This window comes from Copadichromis virginalis, linkage group LG5 (genome assembly GCF_057382275.1).
Source record: "Copadichromis virginalis isolate Kocher_CV1m ecotype Utaka linkage group LG5, C_Virginalis_male_GT1.1, whole genome shotgun sequence".
In the NCBI taxonomy this organism is placed as follows: domain Eukaryota; kingdom Metazoa; phylum Chordata; class Actinopteri; order Cichliformes; family Cichlidae; genus Copadichromis; species Copadichromis virginalis.
This window is the reverse complement of record NC_140622.1, coordinates 34611694-34632924: the sequence shown is the minus strand read 5'-3', so window position 1 is coordinate 34632924 and position 21231 is coordinate 34611694. Positions and strand designations below refer to the sequence as shown.

The 21231-nt window shown below is 43.0% G+C and overlaps 2 protein-coding genes across 2 annotated transcripts; both read left to right on the top strand.

Moving 5' to 3' along the window:
- The first annotated feature begins 422 nt into the window (after positions 1-422).
- On the top strand, positions 423-3041 carry kcna3a (potassium voltage-gated channel, shaker-related subfamily, member 3a). The gene has a single exon (XM_085457511.1). It carries the CDS (start codon positions 787-789, stop codon positions 2335-2337), a length of 1551 nt encoding a protein of 516 aa, XP_085313637.1. The 5' UTR covers positions 423-786; the 3' UTR covers positions 2338-3041.
- An 11003-nt stretch (positions 3042-14044) lies between these two features.
- LOC146710184 (potassium voltage-gated channel subfamily A member 2) lies at positions 14045-19982 on the top strand. Its single transcript, XM_085457512.1, has 2 exons — positions 14045-14808; positions 15772-19982. The coding sequence occupies exon 2, from the start codon at positions 15909-15911 to the stop codon at positions 17403-17405; it is 1497 nt and encodes a 498-aa protein (XP_085313638.1). The 5' UTR covers positions 14045-14808; positions 15772-15908; the 3' UTR covers positions 17406-19982.
- Positions 19983-21231: the final 1249 nt, after the last annotated feature.

Genomic DNA, 21231 nt, shown 5'->3' with positions numbered 1-21231 from the left:
ACCAACTGGGGCGCGCTTGTTTTCAGCACCATGGAGAGCAACACCTCCTCAACAAGAAAGAAGACACATGGCAGAAATGCAAGAATTTCATTTTCTGCGCTGCTTGAAAACGGCACGTATCTAGTTGCCCCGGTACATCCCTCTGTTTCGGTTGATTATCGAAATCCTTATGATGTCATTTCTGTTGGAAAAGTGAAGCTGTATCTAACAACACTTGTTTTGTTTTGTTTTTGTTGGAAAAGAGGACAAATAAGATTCAATTGAAGATTAGAACGAGGACTTTGCTTTCCTCTATGATTTTCTTTTTTTGCATTTGTGTTGGAGGTGAATCGCATACATTTTGGATTCGTGCCCTTTATGTTATTTTTGCTAAAAGGGAACTGGCAGGCGTGCTGATTTGTTGTCATTCCCACGTGATAAAGATAATAACGGGTTCGCACGAGCTCACAGCGTAAGAATAAAACTTGGATCTAACAGGTGTGGATCTGATTTCATCAAGTGTTTTCGGCTCGCCACACAAGGGTGGGTGCTCGACATTAAGTGTCAAGTTAATTTCCGATTGGGCGGGTGGTGGACGTATGTCAGACATATGCGCGCTGTGGGTGGGTGTCGGCGTGTTTGGAAAAAAAAGCCAGAGGGGAGTGCAGCGCTTCAGCGTGTGGATAGGCAGAGATAGGTGATGGTTGGAGGAGCTGTAACTGGCGTCGGCCTCAACTCTCCAAAGCTGTAAGCTTTGGCTGGGAGTGGCGTGGCGCACCCTGCTCCTCCAGACTGAAAACCACCTGTATGGATGACCAGACCTCCAGCGTGATCCTTCCGCACGCGTCAGCGGGACACAGGGGACGCAACGAGTCTGACAACCGGGGTTATGCCGAGGAGAAGGGCGTCATGACGGTGGAAAACATGCTGGAGGAGTCCGCCGTGCTCTCAGCGCCTCACCTGTCGGTGGACAGATATGAGCGCAGTCGCCAGGGATGCTGCGAGAGGGTGGTCATCAACATTTCTGGTTTACGTTTCGAGACGCAACTGAAAACTTTCAGCCAGTTCCCAGACACGCTATTGGGGGACCCGAGGAAAAGGATGCGCTACTTTGACCCACTGAGAAACGAGTACTTTTTCGACAGGAACAGACCAAGCTTTGATGCCATCCTCTACTACTACCAGTCAGGAGGGCGCATACGGAGACCTGTTAACGTTCCCATTGATATTTTCTCAGAGGAGATCAGGTTTTACCAACTCGGTGAGGAGGCCATGGAGAAATTCCGCGAGGATGAAGGGTTTATAAAAGAAGAGGAGCGCATCCTCCCCAAAAATGATTTCCAGAAGCAGGTTTGGCTTTTGTTTGAGTACCCTGAAAGCTCTGGGCCAGCAAGAGGGATAGCCATCGTTTCAGTGCTTGTTATTTTAATTTCAATTGTTATTTTCTGTATGGAGACTCTGCCGGAATTCCGGGATGACAGAGACCAAGCCACAGTGGCACCCGCAGTTAATGGCACTGCTCCCTTCACGTCAAGTCCATTCACAGACCCTTTCTTTGTCATCGAAACGTTGTGCATTATATGGTTTTCTTTCGAGTTGCTGGTCAGGTTTTTTGCCTGTCCCAGCAAAACTACCTTTTCCAAAAACATAATGAATATCATTGATATCGTCGCCATAATCCCCTACTTTATCACTCTGGGGACAGAGCTGGCCGAGAGGCAAACCAACGGCGGTCAGCAGGCGATGTCCCTCGCCATCCTGAGGGTGATAAGATTGGTGAGGGTCTTTCGTATTTTTAAGCTCTCCCGACACTCAAAAGGACTTCAGATTTTGGGACAGACCCTCAAGGCCAGCATGAGGGAGCTTGGCTTGCTCATATTTTTTCTTTTTATCGGAGTTATTCTCTTCTCCAGTGCAGTTTACTTTGCAGAAGCAGACGACCCCACTTCAAGTTTCTCCAGCATACCAGATGCGTTTTGGTGGGCAGTTGTCACCATGACCACAGTTGGTTATGGGGACATGCATCCGGTCACTATTGGTGGTAAAATAGTGGGCTCTCTGTGCGCAATAGCAGGCGTGCTAACCATTGCCTTACCCGTGCCAGTGATTGTGTCCAACTTCAACTACTTTTACCACAGAGAGACTGATGGAGAGGAGTACCCACAGTATCACACTACAGGTAGCTGTGAGCACCTCCCCTCAGAGGAGCTGAGGAGGTCGTGCAGCTCCTCATCTCTCAGCAAGTCAGAGTACATGGTGATAGAGGAGGGCATCAACAGTGCGTTCAAACAACCCAACTTCACCACCGAAAACAACCAGAACTGCGTGAACATCAAAAAGATCTTCACGGACGTGTAAATGAACCCCGCCATGGATCATTTATGAAGCATGATGAGACAGTACCTATAATATTTTTATATAGCCACTCGTAACGTGTCAGTCCATATCTGTGGATGAAAGCTGTAAACTTCTGTTTTAACAAGGTATTAATCTTTATTTTATTTGCACCAAAGCAAATGGAAACGATACAAAAATACTTCAGTGAAGATTTTTCTGTTTTCAGTGTTTCTCCGTGATCAACAAGTATTAACCTGAGCAAAAAAAGGAAAAAAAACCACGCACAGAAAAGTGTTTGCTTCAAATCAGAGGAAATAATAACAATAAAAAAAAAGCTTGTTAAAACAGACATTTTTCAGCGTATAAAGCCACACGATGCCTACATATCTTGATGTTATAATGCGACCGTTGTTGGTGTTCATGACTGGGATAGACGTGTAGCATATAGTCTTCTACTGAATCTACCCACCAGTCCAAAAACGACGTCTTGTGCTTCGTGGAAATCAATAGACTATGGTAATTTATATAGCCCAATGCCTGTTTCGGTTATATTTAATATCATAACCTGTCCACATGTTGTTCGGATTATTATTCAGGTAATAAAAACGCAGAGTGCTGTTAATGGAAACGCTTATCATAAAATATGAGTTGAGCTTTTCGTACAGTGTATTTTAATCCAGAACTGCCTATATAGCCTATATTGAATAAAACTCAAATGAACTGACTCAGGTCCCACCTGTCACTCGTATATTCTTTAGAATAAATGTGCTGCATCTTAGCAAACTTTGTCCAAAGCGAGCAGGAGGAGCATGAAAACAAGAAAACTGTGAATAATTGTGTGATTGAGGTCATGTGCGCAGTGATGACAGAATGGATAAAGGGAGGTAGAACGCGCGGCGCATCGCCGCCTTCCGCTTGTTGAACCGCCTTGTGATGCAGTCTCCATGGCTACGGTGGTTTCCTGGGTAACCCCCTCTCATACTTCCGTGGCATTGTGTTGCATCTTCACAAACTGTTGTTTTGCTTTCTTGTCCTTGGAGGGGAAAATGGTGCATATTATTTTGGGTTGGGTTTGGCGATTCATCGCTTCCCTTAAAGATGGTTAAGGCAGAATCAACCAAGCAGCAGTATTACTGTAACTATTTAGGGAAAATGAAGCCCACAGCTTCAGATTACATGAACACAATGAAAGGCTACAGTCTCACTGTATTACTGAATGCTGCTCTCTTTTTCAGATGTAAAAGCGCCATTATGTGAGCTGGCACACCAACGGATGTCAGCTGCCTTTCATCTCCCACCTGCAGAACTGTGCACGTGAGCTTTTTGGTACAGTGTAGCTAAACAGAAAGCAAAACTCCAGTCAGTCCAACAATTCGTTACAGAGTAGCATTTTCTCTAATAATACATGAGTGTTTGCATCATAAATGAGAAGTTTACAAAAGTTCAGTTACAAAAGTTCAATTATGACTTTGCTTCTGTTAATTTTAGAGCTGAGTTGTAGTTCTTTTCATATAGATTCACTTGTTGATCATTTTCTATATTAAATGATTAATGATTTAATCTTTAGAATAGCATAACTAAAATGTGACACCTTAACATTTAAAGGCCGATTTTTTTTAGCAAAGGTATGAAAAATATATAGATTGGCTAAACAATCTTCTCATAAAAATTTAACATCTAATTATTTTTATTTGGAGGATCTGGAGCTCTCTCAGTATCATGTAATTGGCATCTTTAAGTACTGGGACATCACACTAAAAGTCACCATTTTCATCAAGTGCGTCATGTATCATTAAGTACTTCACTTGTTTTTAAGGCCTCTGAACAGTCTGTGGAGTCATGCTTGATTTCAAAATTGATGCGTGGTGTGGAACCTTGATAGACGAAATAGACCTGTAAATAGCTCAGTACTGCCCTCTAGTGGCTCAGTACAATTGTTGCTTTCAGGCAGGGCTTAAACATTGAACTTGGAAGATAGAGTCTTGAGGGGTGAATATGTGGTATATGGTGCCTTTATACACATTTAAAGATTTGTCAAATAGTCAGTGTGTTCTTTTGACCAACTTGTATGTAATATTGTCCTCTCACAGCATTTTTAACAATTTTAAAAAAATCCAAAAAACCTTTTGAACGTTTTGTATCTGTGACTGGTTTTGATTGTGGGTTTTAAGCCCCAGTACCCTTACAAAATCTTAAACGAGTCTATTTATGTTTATGTTTACTGGAGACTTATGGAAGTTTGTCATAAGAGACTTTGATCTATCAGATGAAGAACCGATCCCAAAAAAGAAGTAACTTCATTAAAGGTTTAAATTTATGGTGCCTTTTTCCTCTGTGAATGAAATAAGAAGCAGTAAAAAATCACTTTATTAGGTGGCTGACAGCACGTATCTGGAATTTAAATGCAGAGCCACTATTTTAAGAAGATTAAATGTTTTTGCTAACATTTTTAGAAACATTAATATTCAGTTATATATATTTATGACTGATTACAGGGGTGTTATTTCCATTTTTTCATACACTAGCATAACATAATAAATTTAAAGGTTTAATCATCTTTTGTATAAAGTCAACACTAAGACCTCAAGGCTATATTCACATCATCTTGTCAACAGACATTGAAAATGATAGGCCTTATAAAATTAGACTTTATGGTAAGAACAATAATTTATTGTCATTGAAGAAATTTATTGCCTTCATGTTATCTGCAAACTCTTTTTGTGGTAAAGTGAGGAAGAACCACTTATAAGTACTTTGTATGTGCATCTATGGATTATATTCAATCTGTGGAAGATAAAAATATTATTTTTCCTGAAGACAAAATTGTGAATCTAGCAATGATTATTGTTATTTTTACTATTGTTACACGTGCACCGCTGAGGAAGATACAGTGTCTTGTCCTAGAACCAGCAAATGTGACTATCTAGGATTTGTCGTGCAGGTCAGGAAACTACTTTAAAATCCAGAGGCGTCTAGTGTGACCCATAATTCTCATGTTTCCCATGAGACAAAGAGAATTACAGTTTGCAAGCTAGAGCTAGGGAAAAAAAGGAAAAAACTTTGCACAAGCACTAAAAAGGACACCAAGGTTGCTTGAAATTGACTTTGCAGTATGCTATCCTGTTTCCGGACTGTTGCTTTTAAAGCCATATCTTGTGTTCCCAGTGCAGCATTGAAACAAATAAACAAAATGATGAAACATTAACCAAGAAAAAGCAAAGGGATGTAACAATAGCCTTGTGAAATGCCTTTCAGAAAGGTTGCTATGATTATATCATGAAATTGATATATTCCTGCTTGTAATGTTTTCTAAAGGGATCTACAAAAGTATTTCTTTGTAATGGTGTTATCACAGAATTGACTGAGACCGCCTGGGTATCATAAAATTTGATCCATGTTAACAAGTTAATTTCTCTTCAAAGCTGTTGTTAGAGATTTCACAGAAACACAAGCACAAATGTGTAACAAAGGTGAACCTAACATCTGAAAAGGTACAGAAACCTACAGATGACTTAAAGTCACCTTAAACATACTTTAAAGTAAGGTGGCTTGGTTTAACCATTAGACACTTCTTTGCTGAGTTTTCTGTTTTCTCAGTTCTGCAGACAAGACACCATGTGTCCTGCAGCTCCAGGTGCATTGCCTCAGAACTGCTGAGTGGTTTTGTACTTTCTCTTTCCCCCTTCTTTAATGTATTTTTAACCAGGAGAAAATGAAACGATGCTTGTGATTTACCCACTACCATTAATCATCTACAAAGCTCGACAGCTGTGCTTGCAAGATACATCTCCAGTACAACATATCTTCTATTAATTTTTTGGTTTTGTGAAAGGTAAGAACGACATTAGAGATTATCTTATTAGGAGATCGGTGTTGTTATGCTCTAAATTGATAAAACACTGGATTGTTCATTTCTGCATTTAGAGCTAAGAATATAGCAACATGACAACAAATACATAAAGATTAACATGTCAACCTATTTATTTACAATTCAGGACCTTTTTCAATACATGTCGTACTTTTGTACTTTTTACTTAAATGAAATGTAAATGTAAAAAAAAAAAAAGCCAAATATGCAAACACAAAATCTTGTTCTGTATCGTTGTATCTTCTTTTTCTATTCACTGCAGACCAAGAATTAAAATCCAAATAATTACTCATCCTTAATGTACACTTATGGCTTTGATATATGTGCCAAGTTGTGTCACTTCTCCTCTGTGGATGTCCATGTGGTTGGAATGAGCATGCTGGAGTACTCCACAGCTGTAAGACAGTGAGAGCTGGTATACCTCACTGCACTCAGTAGTGGGATCTTGGTCATTAGAAAAAAAGAAAGCACTGGGGAGGGGAAGGTGCATACACTTGAGCTTACATGCATAGTACACAAACACACACAGACAGAAAATCGCAGACAGCTCCACGGCTGGTTCTCTCCGACTCTGCTGCTGCAGGCGGATTCAAAGATGTAAATCCAGGATTGTGTTCAGTTCTGGGTGGGGGGTTTGGAGGAGACCTGTTTGGAGCTTTCCCTTTTCTCTCATCTCTTTGCTGCCCTCATCATGCCAACATTCTCCACATGAGAGGAGTCATGCCTCACAGCAGCGTGCTACCTCTGATGATACCCAGCATGCCAACATGGGGAGTGTCTGCCAGGAGAGCTGCCTCATGTCATCCTTGAACTTTATAGAAGCACCCAGATGAGAAATGGCGGTGTCCGGTACAATTACTCATAGCACTGGACATTTTCCTTCCTGCGCTGATGATATGTTTTTTATAGTACGGTATTTGCCCTAAAACTGTAACTCAGTGTTGCCAAAAATAGAAACTATGAGACATATTGCCATTGTTTCTCTCGGTGCCATTCATCCATCTGCTCTTTTGAGAACACATAATGGCACTCTGGGGGCTATTCATAAAGTTCACTCTTCTGCATCAAGACTCAGTGTTCAGAGCTTTCAGTGAGACAAGGAAAAGCCCAGAAAGCATATTAGAGAAAGCATACGTATATCCATCCCCCCACAGGCCACACAGAAAGCTAGGAGTCAAAGTACTGTAGTGTAATGTAGGGTACTGCACCATATGCTGTAAAACATGCACCAGATGTGAAAGTGTGAAACAGGAAAGATGGAAAATACAGACTTCACACTTTTCCTAAACACATTTATATTTAACTAATCCACCTGACTGCAAGCGGATAAAATGTGCTTTGTCATCATGCTGTAACTTTACCTGAAATATCTTGTTGGCACCAAAAATGCTGTAGTGATGTCACAGTCCAAATCCTCCCTCTGCTGCCCCTAGAAATGGTTTCTGTAGCAACCGTAGGAGGCTGTGCAAACGATTCACCCAGCTACAGCGACAATGCTGACTTGGGACAATTTCTTCTGGTATTGATACTATTTCTAGGATTGTCCTTATCTCAACATATCTATGATGAATTAGATCAACAAAGAATAGTCACGTCTGAGTGAGGTTCGAAGTTTGAAGCACTGTGACCCTGGAAACTGTGCAGCCCTGACTCACCGCTCAGGTGTCCTGTGACTCAGAGTGGCTGCTGCATCCCTCAGCAGCATTGTCGACTGCAGACCAGACTCCTGCTTAAGGCAGGGGCACATGTTTTGGTTCACTTGCAAACAAAAACCAGGGCATTGCATCATCAGTGACATAGTAGCTGTCACTGTAAATCCCACACATCTGATAATGGTCACCTGTGCTGCACTTTTTGTCAAGCACTGGAAGTCAGACATTAATACACATGTTTTTTAAAAAGCAAATTCTTTCATGCACCGTTTCAACTTTTACAAAAAGGATGCAAAACCTCACTTTAGCAAAATATTCAAGGGTGGATAACAAAGTAATGACTTTGATTTACAGAGCCTTCCTGTGCATGTAAAAGAAAGCTTACATTTACTGACATAAAGTTTTATTTTTACCCTCTTACCCCGATACACAGAGTATCTTATTTCTTCTCTGACCTTGGTGTAATATAACCTAGTGCTCCTGCAAGCTCTTACCTTGACTTAAATTTCACTTTGTCATACAGAAGCATTGTATAATGCAACATCAGAGTATCCTGCAACAGTGACACTGACTCACTCATTTACTGACTCATAGACCTTCCTTTCAGCAGCAGGGTGGCTTACAGAACTGAATGGAGTCAAAATGTTTTGGGCAGTTTACTGCTGTCATTTCTTTTTTTTTTCTTTCTTTTTTTTTTTGCCTGTCCCATTTGGTTCTTTAGCCGTCAGAATTGTTGTCTGGAGACCAACAAGGATACCCAGTGGATTTACTTTGCCAAATGGATCATCACGGCCTTGCCGTATTGGTCCATTTGATCGACCTTTGTTGTTATTATTTATTTTATTTTATTTTCAGTTGTTACAGACGGGACAGACATGACTGAGGGATGGGAAGGGGAGAAAGAAAGATGAAGGAAAAGAAAAACAGAAGGGAAGAGGGACAGTGAGAAAGCGCACTTAAAAAGAGAAAGAAGAGAAAAACACACACAGACACAATCATGCATTCCCACCCTCATGCACACATATACAAATACTCAGCACTCACCCAATGTAGGGATAGACATACATGGACACTCTACACACAATCACACTCCCCAAACAAACTCTATACCCCGGGTCCAGGTACCCTTGCCGCTGGAGGGGGAAACGGCACCTAGACCCAGGAGATGTTACCCTTTCCCCCGGGGTGGAGGCAAGCAGACCACCCCAGGCTCCGCAGCAGCAGGGAGGCCCCGAATCCCAGATCCCAATCGGATGGCCAACACCTCCTCCCAGCCCCCCCGCCCCAATGGCCAGCAGAGAACAGGGGTGTGTGAAGACCCCAACCTCCCTCCTCTCGCTCATGTGTAGTGTTGTGTCGTGTTGTTCTAAGGTGCATTTAAAACACGGGAGAGCATGGTGCTGCTGCCAGAGAGCAGAAGGTGTTAGCACGGCCCCTCCCGAGAATCCTCAATGTCTACATGGATTTAAAATTGAGAGGTGGGCACTGGTGCTAGAGGTGGGGTTAAATACACAGACCGTCCACTGGACACCGTTAACGTGCCCACCCTCAAGGCCCTATATGTATGTGTTATGAGAGTGTCAGTAATGTGAATGTCTAAGTTGTGGAATAAAATTGAGGGACAGGTGGCCAGAAGGGGCCAGAGGGGGGGGGATGCCTCCCCTGCACCCTGGTGACACACCCGCACCCCAAGGCCCTACTTGTGTGGGTGGGTGTATTGGAACGGGAAGAGGGAGGCAGCCGGGGATGTGGAGGAAAAGAAGGGAGGAGCAAGATGCCCCTACCTGGGGCCAACTCCCCCGCTGACCCCAGTAGGCACGCCTGTCCTTCGGCACCCACCAAGGCAAGGGAGCCCAGGCCCATACAGACCGGGGCCTACGGCATCAGGACCGTACTGCTGTCATTTCTGCAGGTGTTCTTGTGTATGCAAAATGATGCATGTACTAACTTTTGTCTTGCATGACAGAAACATAACTCATGCAGTATACATGCTTTGTTACGTTACAAACTTCTACAGGTAATCTACAAGCCTGTAAGTTTTGAGAAATTAACTTGTGTAGTGGCCGTATGTGCATATTTCTGAGATCTGGCTAAGAGTGCTGGAGCTTGGCAGTATACCGCAGTGGGCCAGTGTCCTTGTCTCTCTCCTGTTGTCTGGCTCTTTTCCAGCATCTGCCCTCTTCCTGCTGGGCCTCAATCTGACGAGCATGACTCTCTCCTTCCCTCCCTTTTTCTTCTCCTCCCTCTCTTTACAGAGTCCTCCGTCCTCCCTATCCTCCCTTTCTCCATTTCTACCTCAGATGTACTGTTAGCTCCAGGGGACACTAAGGACAAAAGGGGCTATATTGCTTTATAGCCATGTACCATAGCCACTTATTTATTGTGTCCACATTCCTGGTCCCATATTTGTATGTGTAACCTGCCTCTTTTGCAGGGCAACTCAGTTCCTGAGCAGCAATGCTGAAATGACTCATCTCCCAGAGGGCCAAATAAATTGAGTCTCACTGAAGATGCACTGGAAAAATGTCTTTAGCAGCAAAATTGTTGGACTGCTCTATAGCCCAAGGAGTGAAAAGAATCAGGAGAAAATTCACAAAATATATAGGATAAGATTTAGTGCAAGGTTCTTGTTCTAGGAGTCTTGTTGATGATTTTGCATGACAGAATTTGTTAATGAGGAATTACACAGGAGAGTGTTGCATCATCATATCTGGAAGCAGAAAATCTGTATTAATGCAGCAGAAAATCCAAACATGAATGCGATATGCAGCCTCCTGTTTTCTATCTTTTTTTTTTACGGCTTACGGCCATACCACCCTGAACACGCCCGATCTCGTCTGTTCTCCTGTTTTCTATCTTATCACATTATGTTGGTTATTATGGAGCTTGTAATAGGCAGGCCAGGGTTTTGAAGAGATCCATGGTGGACCCTATGTTTAAAACCTTGTTCCTGTGTGTGTCTGTGTGTGTGCTGGAAACCTGTGGCTGCTGCAATGCAGTATGAAGGAGTAAGGCGGCATCACAGACCTCCAGCATCAATAAAAAGACCACTGCACTCCAGGGACTGTACCGGCTAAATGGCAGTACCAATTGCTACACTGTAAGCTCACTTTTGTGTCACCTGGAAACACTAAATACAGCTAATCCTCCAGTGATTTTCCAGTATTTCTGAAGCTACCTACCTTTCTTAAAAAAACATTACAAACATTAAAAAACATTTTTTGTATACAAATGTATATATACATATTGGTCCTCTAATCCATCAGTGAGAATGACCCTTCAGTCTCTCAGTTCTCAGGTTTATTTTCTCTTCTGCATGTCAGTGAGCCAAAAAAAACATCTGATGGAGATGCTGAAATCAATACCTCTTGGTAACAAATTCATTCTTGACACCCTCGCCTGCCAACTTATACAACCAGCCAGCCATTTGAACATCCCCATATGATTAAGGCACACAGAGCATTTAGAGTGTAGACAACCTTCACTTTTTAATTTAAGAAAAACACCTAATAGTAAGAAAATGAGTTTCAAAGACAGCATTTGCAGTCTTTCTAACAGGCCCCCAGCTCATAAATAATGACCATGCTGTCATAACTAACCTGGGAAAGCCATTATGAGATACAGAGAGGTATCAGCTTGTGTGGCAGCAGGAAGGCATGCAGACAGACAGCAGGGAAGAGGCTGGGAGCCATGATGGTCTCGGGGTCTGGCAGGACAAGCCTTGGCAGAGTCAGGTCTCACACAAATCATCCTGCTGTCTGCCCCACTGCCTGTTTCTCCTGAATCACCTCCCTCCCTTGCTCATCCAAGGGAATCCCACTGACCTTTGGCTTCTGAGGAGGTCACTTCTGGCCACGGCGCTTTCATTCCCAGCTCCAGTATTGATTCCCAGCTCAGGTATCAGAATCAGAATCAGAATCAGAAAGGGGTTTATTGCCAAATGTTGAGCAGGTTTACAACATTAGGAAATTGCTGCGGTGCTTCAGTGCAAACATAGTGTCATAAATAGCACTTAAATAGACATGAAAAAATAAAAGAAGGGATAAGAATTAAAAGTGCTACGTAGAAAGATATGTGCATGAGCTATACATGAGATATATACATGAGAATAAGAATTAAGAGTGCTACGTTGAAAGATATATACATGAGTGCAGGTGGTGATCAGTGCCAATCATGGAATGATGCAGTGAACACAGCGTAGGGTCATGTGTTAGTAGCGGGAACAGTCATGTGGTTATTGTTCATGTGTCCAACAGCAGAGGGGAAGAAACTGTTCTTATGGCGAGAGGTTCTGGTGCGAATGGACCGGAGCCTCCTGCCTGAGGGGAGCAGGTCAAACAGACTGTGTCCAGGGTGAGAAGGGTCAGCTGAGATCCGAGCTGCACGCCGCAATGTCCTGGAGGTGTACAGGTCCTGCAAAGATGGGAGTCTGCAGCCAATCACCTTCTCAGCAGAGCGCACAACACGCTGCAGTCTCTGTTTGTCCCTGATAGTGGCTCCAGCGTACCACACGGTGATGGAGGAGGTGAGGATGGACTCGATGATTGCAGTGTAGAACTGCATCATCGTCCGTGTTGGCAGGTTGAATTTCTTCAGCTGCCTCAGGAAGTACATCCTCTGCTGGGCTTTCTTAATGACGGAGGTGATGGTGGGCTCCCACTTCAGGTCCTGGGTGATGGTGGTACCCAGGAAGCGGAATGAGTCCACAGAGGTGATGGGGGTGTCAGTCAGGATGATGGGGGGGAGTGGGGCTGTGTGCTTCCTGAAGTCCACAATAATCTCCACTGTCTTCTGGGCATTCAGCACCAGGTTGTTGTGGCTGCACCAAGACACCAGACGTTCAACCTCCCTCCTGTAGGCAGACTCATCCCCGTCCGAGATGAGTCCAATAACGGTGGTGTCATCTGCAAACTTGATTAGCTTGACAGACTGGTGGGTGGAGGTGCAGCAGTTGGTGTACAGGGAGAAGAGCAGAGGAGAAAGAACACAGCCCTGAGGGGAGCCGGTGCTGATGGTCCGGGAGTCCGAGACATTCTTTCCCAGCCTCACATGCTGCTTCCTGTCCGTCAGGAAGTCAGTGATCCACTGGCAGATGGGATCAGGCACATTCATCTGGGAAAGCTTGTCTCGGAGATGGTCTGGAAGGATGGTGTTGAAGGCAGAGCTGAAGTCCACAAACAGGATCCTGGCGTAGGTTCCTGGGGAGTCCAGATGCTGCAGGATCAAGTGTAGGGCCATGTTGATGGCGTCGTCTACAGACCTGTTGGCTCTATATGCAAACTGCAGGGGGTCCAGGAGGGGGGCCGTGAGGGTAGTGATCATCAATAGTGATGAAAGGACAGAGTTTGTTCTTTATTCTGAATATAGCAAGGGGCAATGATGGAGGATTTGCTCTATTTTAGTCCCTCTGTTCTATCTATTATTCATGAATTGTGTTGCCAGGAAAGACTGCGAGTGTAACTGCCATGAACAGGCATTAAAAAAGAAGTAAAGCTGTTATTACTTCCACTATACTAATAACGCACAAGAGAACAAAGATTATCAAAAAAGCTCCTCCCACAAGCATTTATGTTGTTTCTGCAATAACAGTCATGCATGAACATGCTCACATATTTCCTAAAACAGTAGCCACAGGTTGATATATCAGCTTTTTATCAAATGCCTGAAAACTTCTCGAAGATAAACTAAATATGCAGAAATGAAATTTTTTTTTTTTTACTCTTAATTTTGCCATTGCAATTTGAGAAGATCGCATCTTTTAACCATCAGCTGAATAGTGGTGGAGCTGCGTACCCCTTTAAATTGCCCATACTGCAGATAAGGTGAGCGCTAAGCTATAGTGCAGATGGGGAGCGCGTTTTTCCGCCCTTGCCTTTCTCCATCACCAGCCCGTCTCTTGGTATGCATAGCAATGCCTGACTGCAGGTTTGACTAAGCTTTATATACCAGTCCTGCGGCCGAAGCTGACAACAGAGATATTTTGCCCAGAAAGTTTTTTTTTCTTCATGTAAAAATCTCTCGCCTCCCACCGTGCTGACACCATGCAGGGGCCATAAAGGCCACTTTACATGTGTGTTCACGTGTGTGCGTGGGTCTCCTGCTCAGTGAAATTGCATAATCTTCTAGCCCACTACGTAGGGCGGTTCTTTCACGCATGTCGTTTCAAGTCAGTGTCTGAGGAGGCTGCTCTGCTCACCATGTAGGCTATTGGGAGATTCTCAGAACTGTCTCTGCATTAGATACTGGGATGCACTGCCTGAGCATGTCTGCATCTCAGTCTGGAATCTGGTGGAGATGCTAATTTATGCCTAAATTATAAATAAAAATGTAAATTGACTGTCTGACGCATGCATAGATTAATTCTTCTGAGCAACCAAATTATTTTCACACGCCTTCAAATTATTAAATCGTGGTAATAAGATTATATTTTTAAGCTCCCTTCCTCCCCCGCGCCTCGCCTTGTCCCCCCCTTTGCAGATGTTGCCTTTCTGAGCACCTTATGGGGACTATTTACCTTTGAGGCTGTCTGCAGCCATCAGCTCGTCACACAGTCATACATGCTTGGAGGAGAACAGTGGTGGAAGATTTTTTCTGCTGATCCCAGCACCTTTGGTTATTAAGGGAAGCACCAGCACCTCCTTGATCGGTTCCCTCCTCCTTTTTTTTCTTCCTTTCTTTTTTCTTTTTCTTTTTTTTTTTGCCAATCGCCATCCCACGACAGCGTACCCGGAGGAAAGGAGTCGGGGAGGGGAAAGCGAGGACACACCCGCACATACTGTACCCGGTGTACACGGCAAGGATGCCGCAGACAACATGAGGTGAATATCATCGACTGTCCCAAATTGGAAATTCATTTTATACCTGCACTGGAATCAGATCGCCCGGTGAGCGCAGCTGGTTATTCACTTCCCTAATACCAGCGTCCAGCAGGAGCATCAAATCACATCCAGATGGGAAAAAAGATGTCTGCACGTATGTATGAAATTAAAGCAGCTTTACCTATCATTTCCATTTCCATTAAATGTGAACACGAGTCGTAGCATTTTGTAGTTGGCGGAATGATTTGCGCTGCAGCAGAAGAATGTATAGTGACCAGTAAACCTGTAGTTATGTATTTGCTGTGTGTGTCATAAGCGTTATTATTTTATTTTATAAAACTGTGCTCCTACTTTGTGAGTGGAGATGATGCAGAGGAGAGATACAGTTTTTTCTCTTGGAACCTTTTTCCTTCTATGGATAAATTATTTATAGATGTTTTTGAATATTTCAGTAACAGGCACCATTTCAAGACTAAAATGCTCCATCAAAACTAGACTGAAGTCATGTCTATGTTGCAGCTGTGTATTGCATTTGTTTGGCACAACAGCGAATCTTAAGCATGTCACATACATTGGTGTTTAGACTGCAGTGGTTTTCGATGATATTCTAGACAGGAAGCTGTCTGTATGAATTTGGTGTCTGCTGCATTGCCATATTCATGCTTGGCTTCACTAGAAAAGGTATTCCCATTCATTTCAACACATATTGTTCATTGCAGCAGATTAGTGTCCTAATTTATGAGCTCCTGTAAGTGTTATTTGCCCCTTAGCCCCTGCATTTACCTGCATTGAAGTAATTTATATGCAAGGCGGGTTGCTTATTTACATATTAATTTTCCAAAGTCAAGAGCAGGAGTGACATCCTCAAGTTTCCACTTGTTCATTTTAGCTCTGACAGTTTTCTCATGACAGTCTAACTTTACATAATTTCATATCGGATCTTATGACAGTTTTTAGAGGGTGGCTTCATTTTCTTCTATTTTGAGTTGTTTGATCTTCAGGCTTACGCAAACTCCTTACATCTCTGCACTAAACGTAAAAAGTATTGAGTGCTGAATCATGTCTCAGGTTTACCTGACCTTGCTGTCTGTCTTTGCTTTCTCTGTTCTATATGCAGTCAGATCCTAGGTGACATCCTGTGGCCGTCAGGTCTTTACAGTGTTGAGCCCCCTCCCTCTCCTGGCCTCCGCCTGCAGTTCTTCAGGCTGCAGGACCCAGACTCACTGAAAAGTGCAGGCCTCCTCCCCCCGCAGAATGACTGTTGCCACAGCCGACCCCTCTGACGAGGCGGCGGCGCACCCGGGTCACCCGCAGGACTACGACCCAGAGGCTGACCATGAGTGTTGTGAGAGGGTGGTCATCAACATCTCAGGGCTGCGCTTTGAGACACAACTTAAAACGCTCTCCCAATTTCCAGAGACTCTGCTGGGGGACCCCAAAAAAAGGATGCGGTACTTTGACCCACTAAGGAACGAATACTTTTTCGACAGAAATCGACCCAGCTTTGATGCCATATTGTATTATTACCAATCAGGAGGCCGACTAAGAAGGCCAGTCAATGTCACCGTAGATATTTTCTCAGAGGAGATTCGCTTTTATGAGCTGGGTGAGGAGGCAATTGAGATGTTCAGAGAAGACGAGGGTTTTATCAAGGAGGAGGAGCGCCCTCTTCCTGACAACGAGTTTCAGAGACAAGTATGGCTACTGTTTGAGTACCCAGAGAGCTCAGGTCCTGCAAGGATTATTGCCATAATCTCTGTCATGGTCATCCTCATATCTATAGTCAGCTTCTGCTTGGAGACACTGCCCATTTTCCGTAATGATGAAGAGGAAATGCATAAGTCTCAAGCAGAAGTCTTTTCGCCTGAGACCAACACCACAATCATCAGCTACACAGCCACTTACTTCACTGACCCCTTCTTTATCCTAGAGACTCTTTGCATTATATGGTTCTCCTTTGAGTTTCTAGTGCGCTTCTTTGCCTGCCCCAGCAAAGCAGGATTTTTTGGTAATATAATGAACATTATTGATATTGTTGCCATCATCCCTTACTTCATCACTCTTGGCACAGAGCTAGCAGACAGACCAGAGGATGGTCAAGCAGGTCAGCAAGCCATGTCTTTAGCCATTCTCAGGGTCATCCGCTTGGTGCGAGTCTTCAGAATATTTAAGCTCTCTCGTCACTCTAAGGGGCTTCAGATTTTGGGTCAGACCCTGAAAGCCAGCATGAGAGAGCTTGGCCTCCTCATTTTTTTCCTCTTCATAGGAGTCATCCTATTCTCAAGCGCTGTCTACTTTGCTGAAGCAGATGAGCCAGAGTCACAGTTTGAAAGCATCCCAGATGCGTTTTGGTGGGCTGTGGTCTCAATGACAACAGTCGGCTACGGTGATATGGTCCCAACCACGATTGGTGGCAAGATTGTGGGCTCCCTCTGTGCCATTGCAGGTGTGCTGACCATTGCCTTGCCCGTGCCTGTCATTGTGTCAAATTTTAACTACTTCTATCACCGTGAGACTGAAGGTGAAGAACAGGCGCAGTATCTGCAGGTCAACGTGACCAAAGCTGATTCAGCGGAGGAGCTGAAAAAGAGTCGGAGTGGCTCCACCATCAGTAAATCGGACTATATGGAGATCCAGGAGGCTGTGAACAACAGCAACGAGGACTTTCAGGAGGAGAACCTAAAGACAGCCAACTGCACGCTGGCCAACACAAACTATGTAAACATCACCAAAATGCTTACAGATGTGTAGTCATCTTATATTTTCCTCCCTGTCACAGTGGGAAATGTGGAGCTGAGCATCTGGGTGGGACAGGCATACATCCTCCCATCTTATGTGTGCTGAAAATATCAAGGCAATAGAATTCATGCTGTTGATGATTGACTGAAAAATATTGCAAATACCATTCACTTCTTCTACGCCCATCCTGTCTTCACTCGTCACAGCTTGTCCTTAAAACTCCTCATTAATGAGTGGAAATTGAAAATTTAGCATTTCTGCATGGAGTTGGCTTTTTTCTGTGTGACTGTTTTGAAAAGTAAATGATAAGACCTACAAATTTCCCGCTCACAGTAGTAGTGCACAAAAAGAAAGTGGAGAAAACACAGTGAGAAAAGAATCGCTTTCAAAATGAAAAAAAAAAAAAAGTCACACAAGTCCCGCTTAAGTCCCCTGTCCCTTGATCCCTCATTTCCCAAGGCACACTGCTCTGCCATGCGCTTCTGAAGAGCCCTACTTGTGCGCTACATATGCTGCTTCCTGGAGCCAGTGAAACAAAACTGTCCTATGCTACACTATTTAGAGATAAAAAGGACGTGCGAGCATAAAGCAAGCCCAGTCCAGCGCTGGCACGGCCTGTGGGTGACTTGTGACGAGGTTGGTGGTTAAGTACACCACATAATTTCAAGGATGAATGACAGCCATCAGCACTAAGCTCATGGTTTGACACCTTTGTTCCCAGTAGACATCAGTATCTGATGAATGACTGAGAATGGCCTTGAATTTTCACTGCTTTGGTCTTACATGTACTGTACGTATTGCAATGCAAGCTTTCTCCCTCCATTCACCCAAACTGGTCTTACTGCAGAGCTTTGAGGACAACTTGAATGTTTCTTCTTGTTTTGTTTGTTTTCCACAGTTTCACACATAAAGTACTTATTCATATATAGATGGGTAGACTAACTGTGACTTATCTGATAGCCAGTAGGTAGGTGCTGTTATTAGTAAACGTAGTCAGTAGATAATTGCATGACATTTTTATCTGACTGAGAAATTTCCACTTGTTTCTCGACTGCCACTTGCTTCATCACACCACTGTATATTTGTTTGCACACTGCCTTCTGTACAAATCCACACTTTTAAAAGGATGCCTGCAGGTAGCTGTTACAAGAACCTAAAACTCTATGTCAGAGGATTTCTTAAGAAATAATCATAAAGCCAAATCCTACATGTAACAGGATATGGTATCCTTGTCAATATTAACATTCCACGTAGAAGTCATTACCAATTAACTTTTGCCAGGTCGCTGTAAACTGAGCTACGAGCTGTGATTTTGAGCGTTAACTCACACCCTAGTTTTGGACATTTATCGCAATTGCAGATGTGATAGACTTGCAGTGGTGTTTTTTCTCACAGGTTTGTCACATGATCACGTCCTCACGATCAAAATACTAACTTTTAAGGACTAGTGTATAGAAAAATGCTTCCCCCAAACTGCCTTGTATCTGGGTTTACGCTACTCTCCTAGTGTTGCATGACCTCAGAAACATTCCTAGCATGTGTTTAAGCTCAAAGAAGAAGCCTCTAAGACAAAAAGAGTATAATTATTACAATAGACATATTTATTTCTTATGTATAAAACAGTAAATGTATACAGACAAAACACACACATATATAATGCTCATATACTTTTATGAGAATTAAAAAAAAACCTAAAATATCAAACTTTTAAGAGAAAGCAAGAGTCTTTCCACAATGTGCAGATCATTGCCATGTTTTTTTTTTTTTTTAAATGATAATTATGAACACTGTTGTTCACCTGTGTCGGAGCCTGTCTGGAGTGCCAAAGACACACTTCCACTAGCCATTTTCTTTGCTGGTGAGTTCTCAGCAAACCTGATACACGTCCTGGATTTAGACACTAGACGTTTGCTTCACTTTATACAAAACTGCCTTTTGTGAAGTAGTTGTTGAAAGACGCAGTGTGGTACTGAACTGTGTCATCCCTAACCAGAATCTTTTCTCAGAAAGCCTTTATTGACATTAAATTGGCCAGAATCTAAATAGAGTCTGGCTGTCCACTGAAAACACTCTGATGCCAGAAGCACAATCTGTCTTTAAAAGTTACCATCAAATGTGAATTAGGTTCTGATTCTTGTTTTCAGGTAAGATTTTCCACTGTTTGCTCAACACTGCCAAGGTAACAGTCAAAGGCAGTAACATCAATATGGGAAGTGATAATTAGCAGTAGTGTAGCAGATACTGTCTAACCCAAGGGTCCTCGGACTTCATATCCGAGTCTCTTGCCTTTCTACATCTTTTCACGGATGTCTTCTGTAATTAGAAAGGTGATGGATTAGGAGGAGGTCTGTAGCAAGAACTGTCTTGATGAATTCTGTCATGTCAGGATGTACATCTTTATTCTAAGGCAGGGGTGCCCAATCCCAGTCCTCGAGAGCTACCGTCCTGCAGCTTTTAGATGCATCCCTACTCCAACACAGCTGAATCAAATGGTTTGATTACCTCTTCAGCATGCCATCGTGTTTGGCAAAGGCCTGATAACAAGCCATTCATTTGATTCAGTTGTGTTGGAGTAGGGATGCATCTAAAAGCTGCAGGATGGTAGCTCTCGAGGACCAGGATTGGGCAGCCCTGTTCTAAGGGTTTCATTCTGCTCACTGCAGTTTCAAACTGCAGGAGCAAAGTGATTTAACAACATCGCTGCCAATATGTGCTCGTCCAACTGCCTGACCCGAGGCTTCTGACATCCTCTCTTTGTCCAAATCTGTTTTTCTGTATCTTCAAAACATTTTTAGGGAATTTTAGTAAGTAAACTGCATGTGTTGCTTTTTTAAGAGTAGCTTGAAGGTGGACTGAGATCCTGAAAAGGTCATAACTCAAAGTAGGACCGAAAACAAAAACCAGCTGATTAGCAACATTCTCAAGATCATATGGTAGAGGTGGTGGTGTGAAAAGCATACACGCTATCTCTTAAAAAAACGCAAAGAAAGAAAGAATTAACCTCTTTGGAGCTCCACAATTTAACCAAGAGCTTATTGATCAATAGTTGAGTATTGGTTTGGGTGTTTGAGTTGTGTGCATGTGTGTGTGTGAGTGTGTCTCTGTGAGTCTGAGAGGGAGAGAGAAGGAGAACTGCTGAATGTCAGTGTATTAGCCTGGTTGTATAGCTGCATTTATGCAACAGCCATTTGCATATCTTTGTATGTGGGGAAAAGAGAAAACACTCACAGTCTGACCAAAAAATATGTCTATGCATGCCAATGCGTCAAATCCTATTGTCATTTCTTTGTTTTTACCATTTTGTTGGACAGAAATTTAACATAAATGTTACACGTTAGCATTTAACTATTTGTTTGACAGTAGGCATGCTATTGTACCTCAGCCAACTTCACTGTAGCAACTCATTTACTGGAGTTCACAATGTTGTAGTTGTATATCAGCAATTATTTCTGCTTAAAGCACAAAGACAAGTAGAATCATGCTTATCTGTAAACCTACAGATTTAATCTGCACAATGTTTGTTTGTTTTTTTTAATTTTCAGTCTAAACAAAGTCAATTATACATGAAGTTGTGTTGTTTTATGGGGAGCACCACAGCCTCTAAGAGTTTCATCTCTCACCTGCTGAGGGACCCACCAGCAAATCCACTCCATGAGAAGGGTGCCCAACAGTGAATACACTGAGAAATCTATGCAGAGATTTGTTATTAGCTGGTAGTTTGGGGGGGAAAGAAGGTTCAGTACATTTTTTCTGTTTTATCGGGCATAAATTCCATGTCGATCCCAAGAGCTGACAAAGCATTTGAAAGAAACCTCAAAGCAAAAATGAAACACTTTTG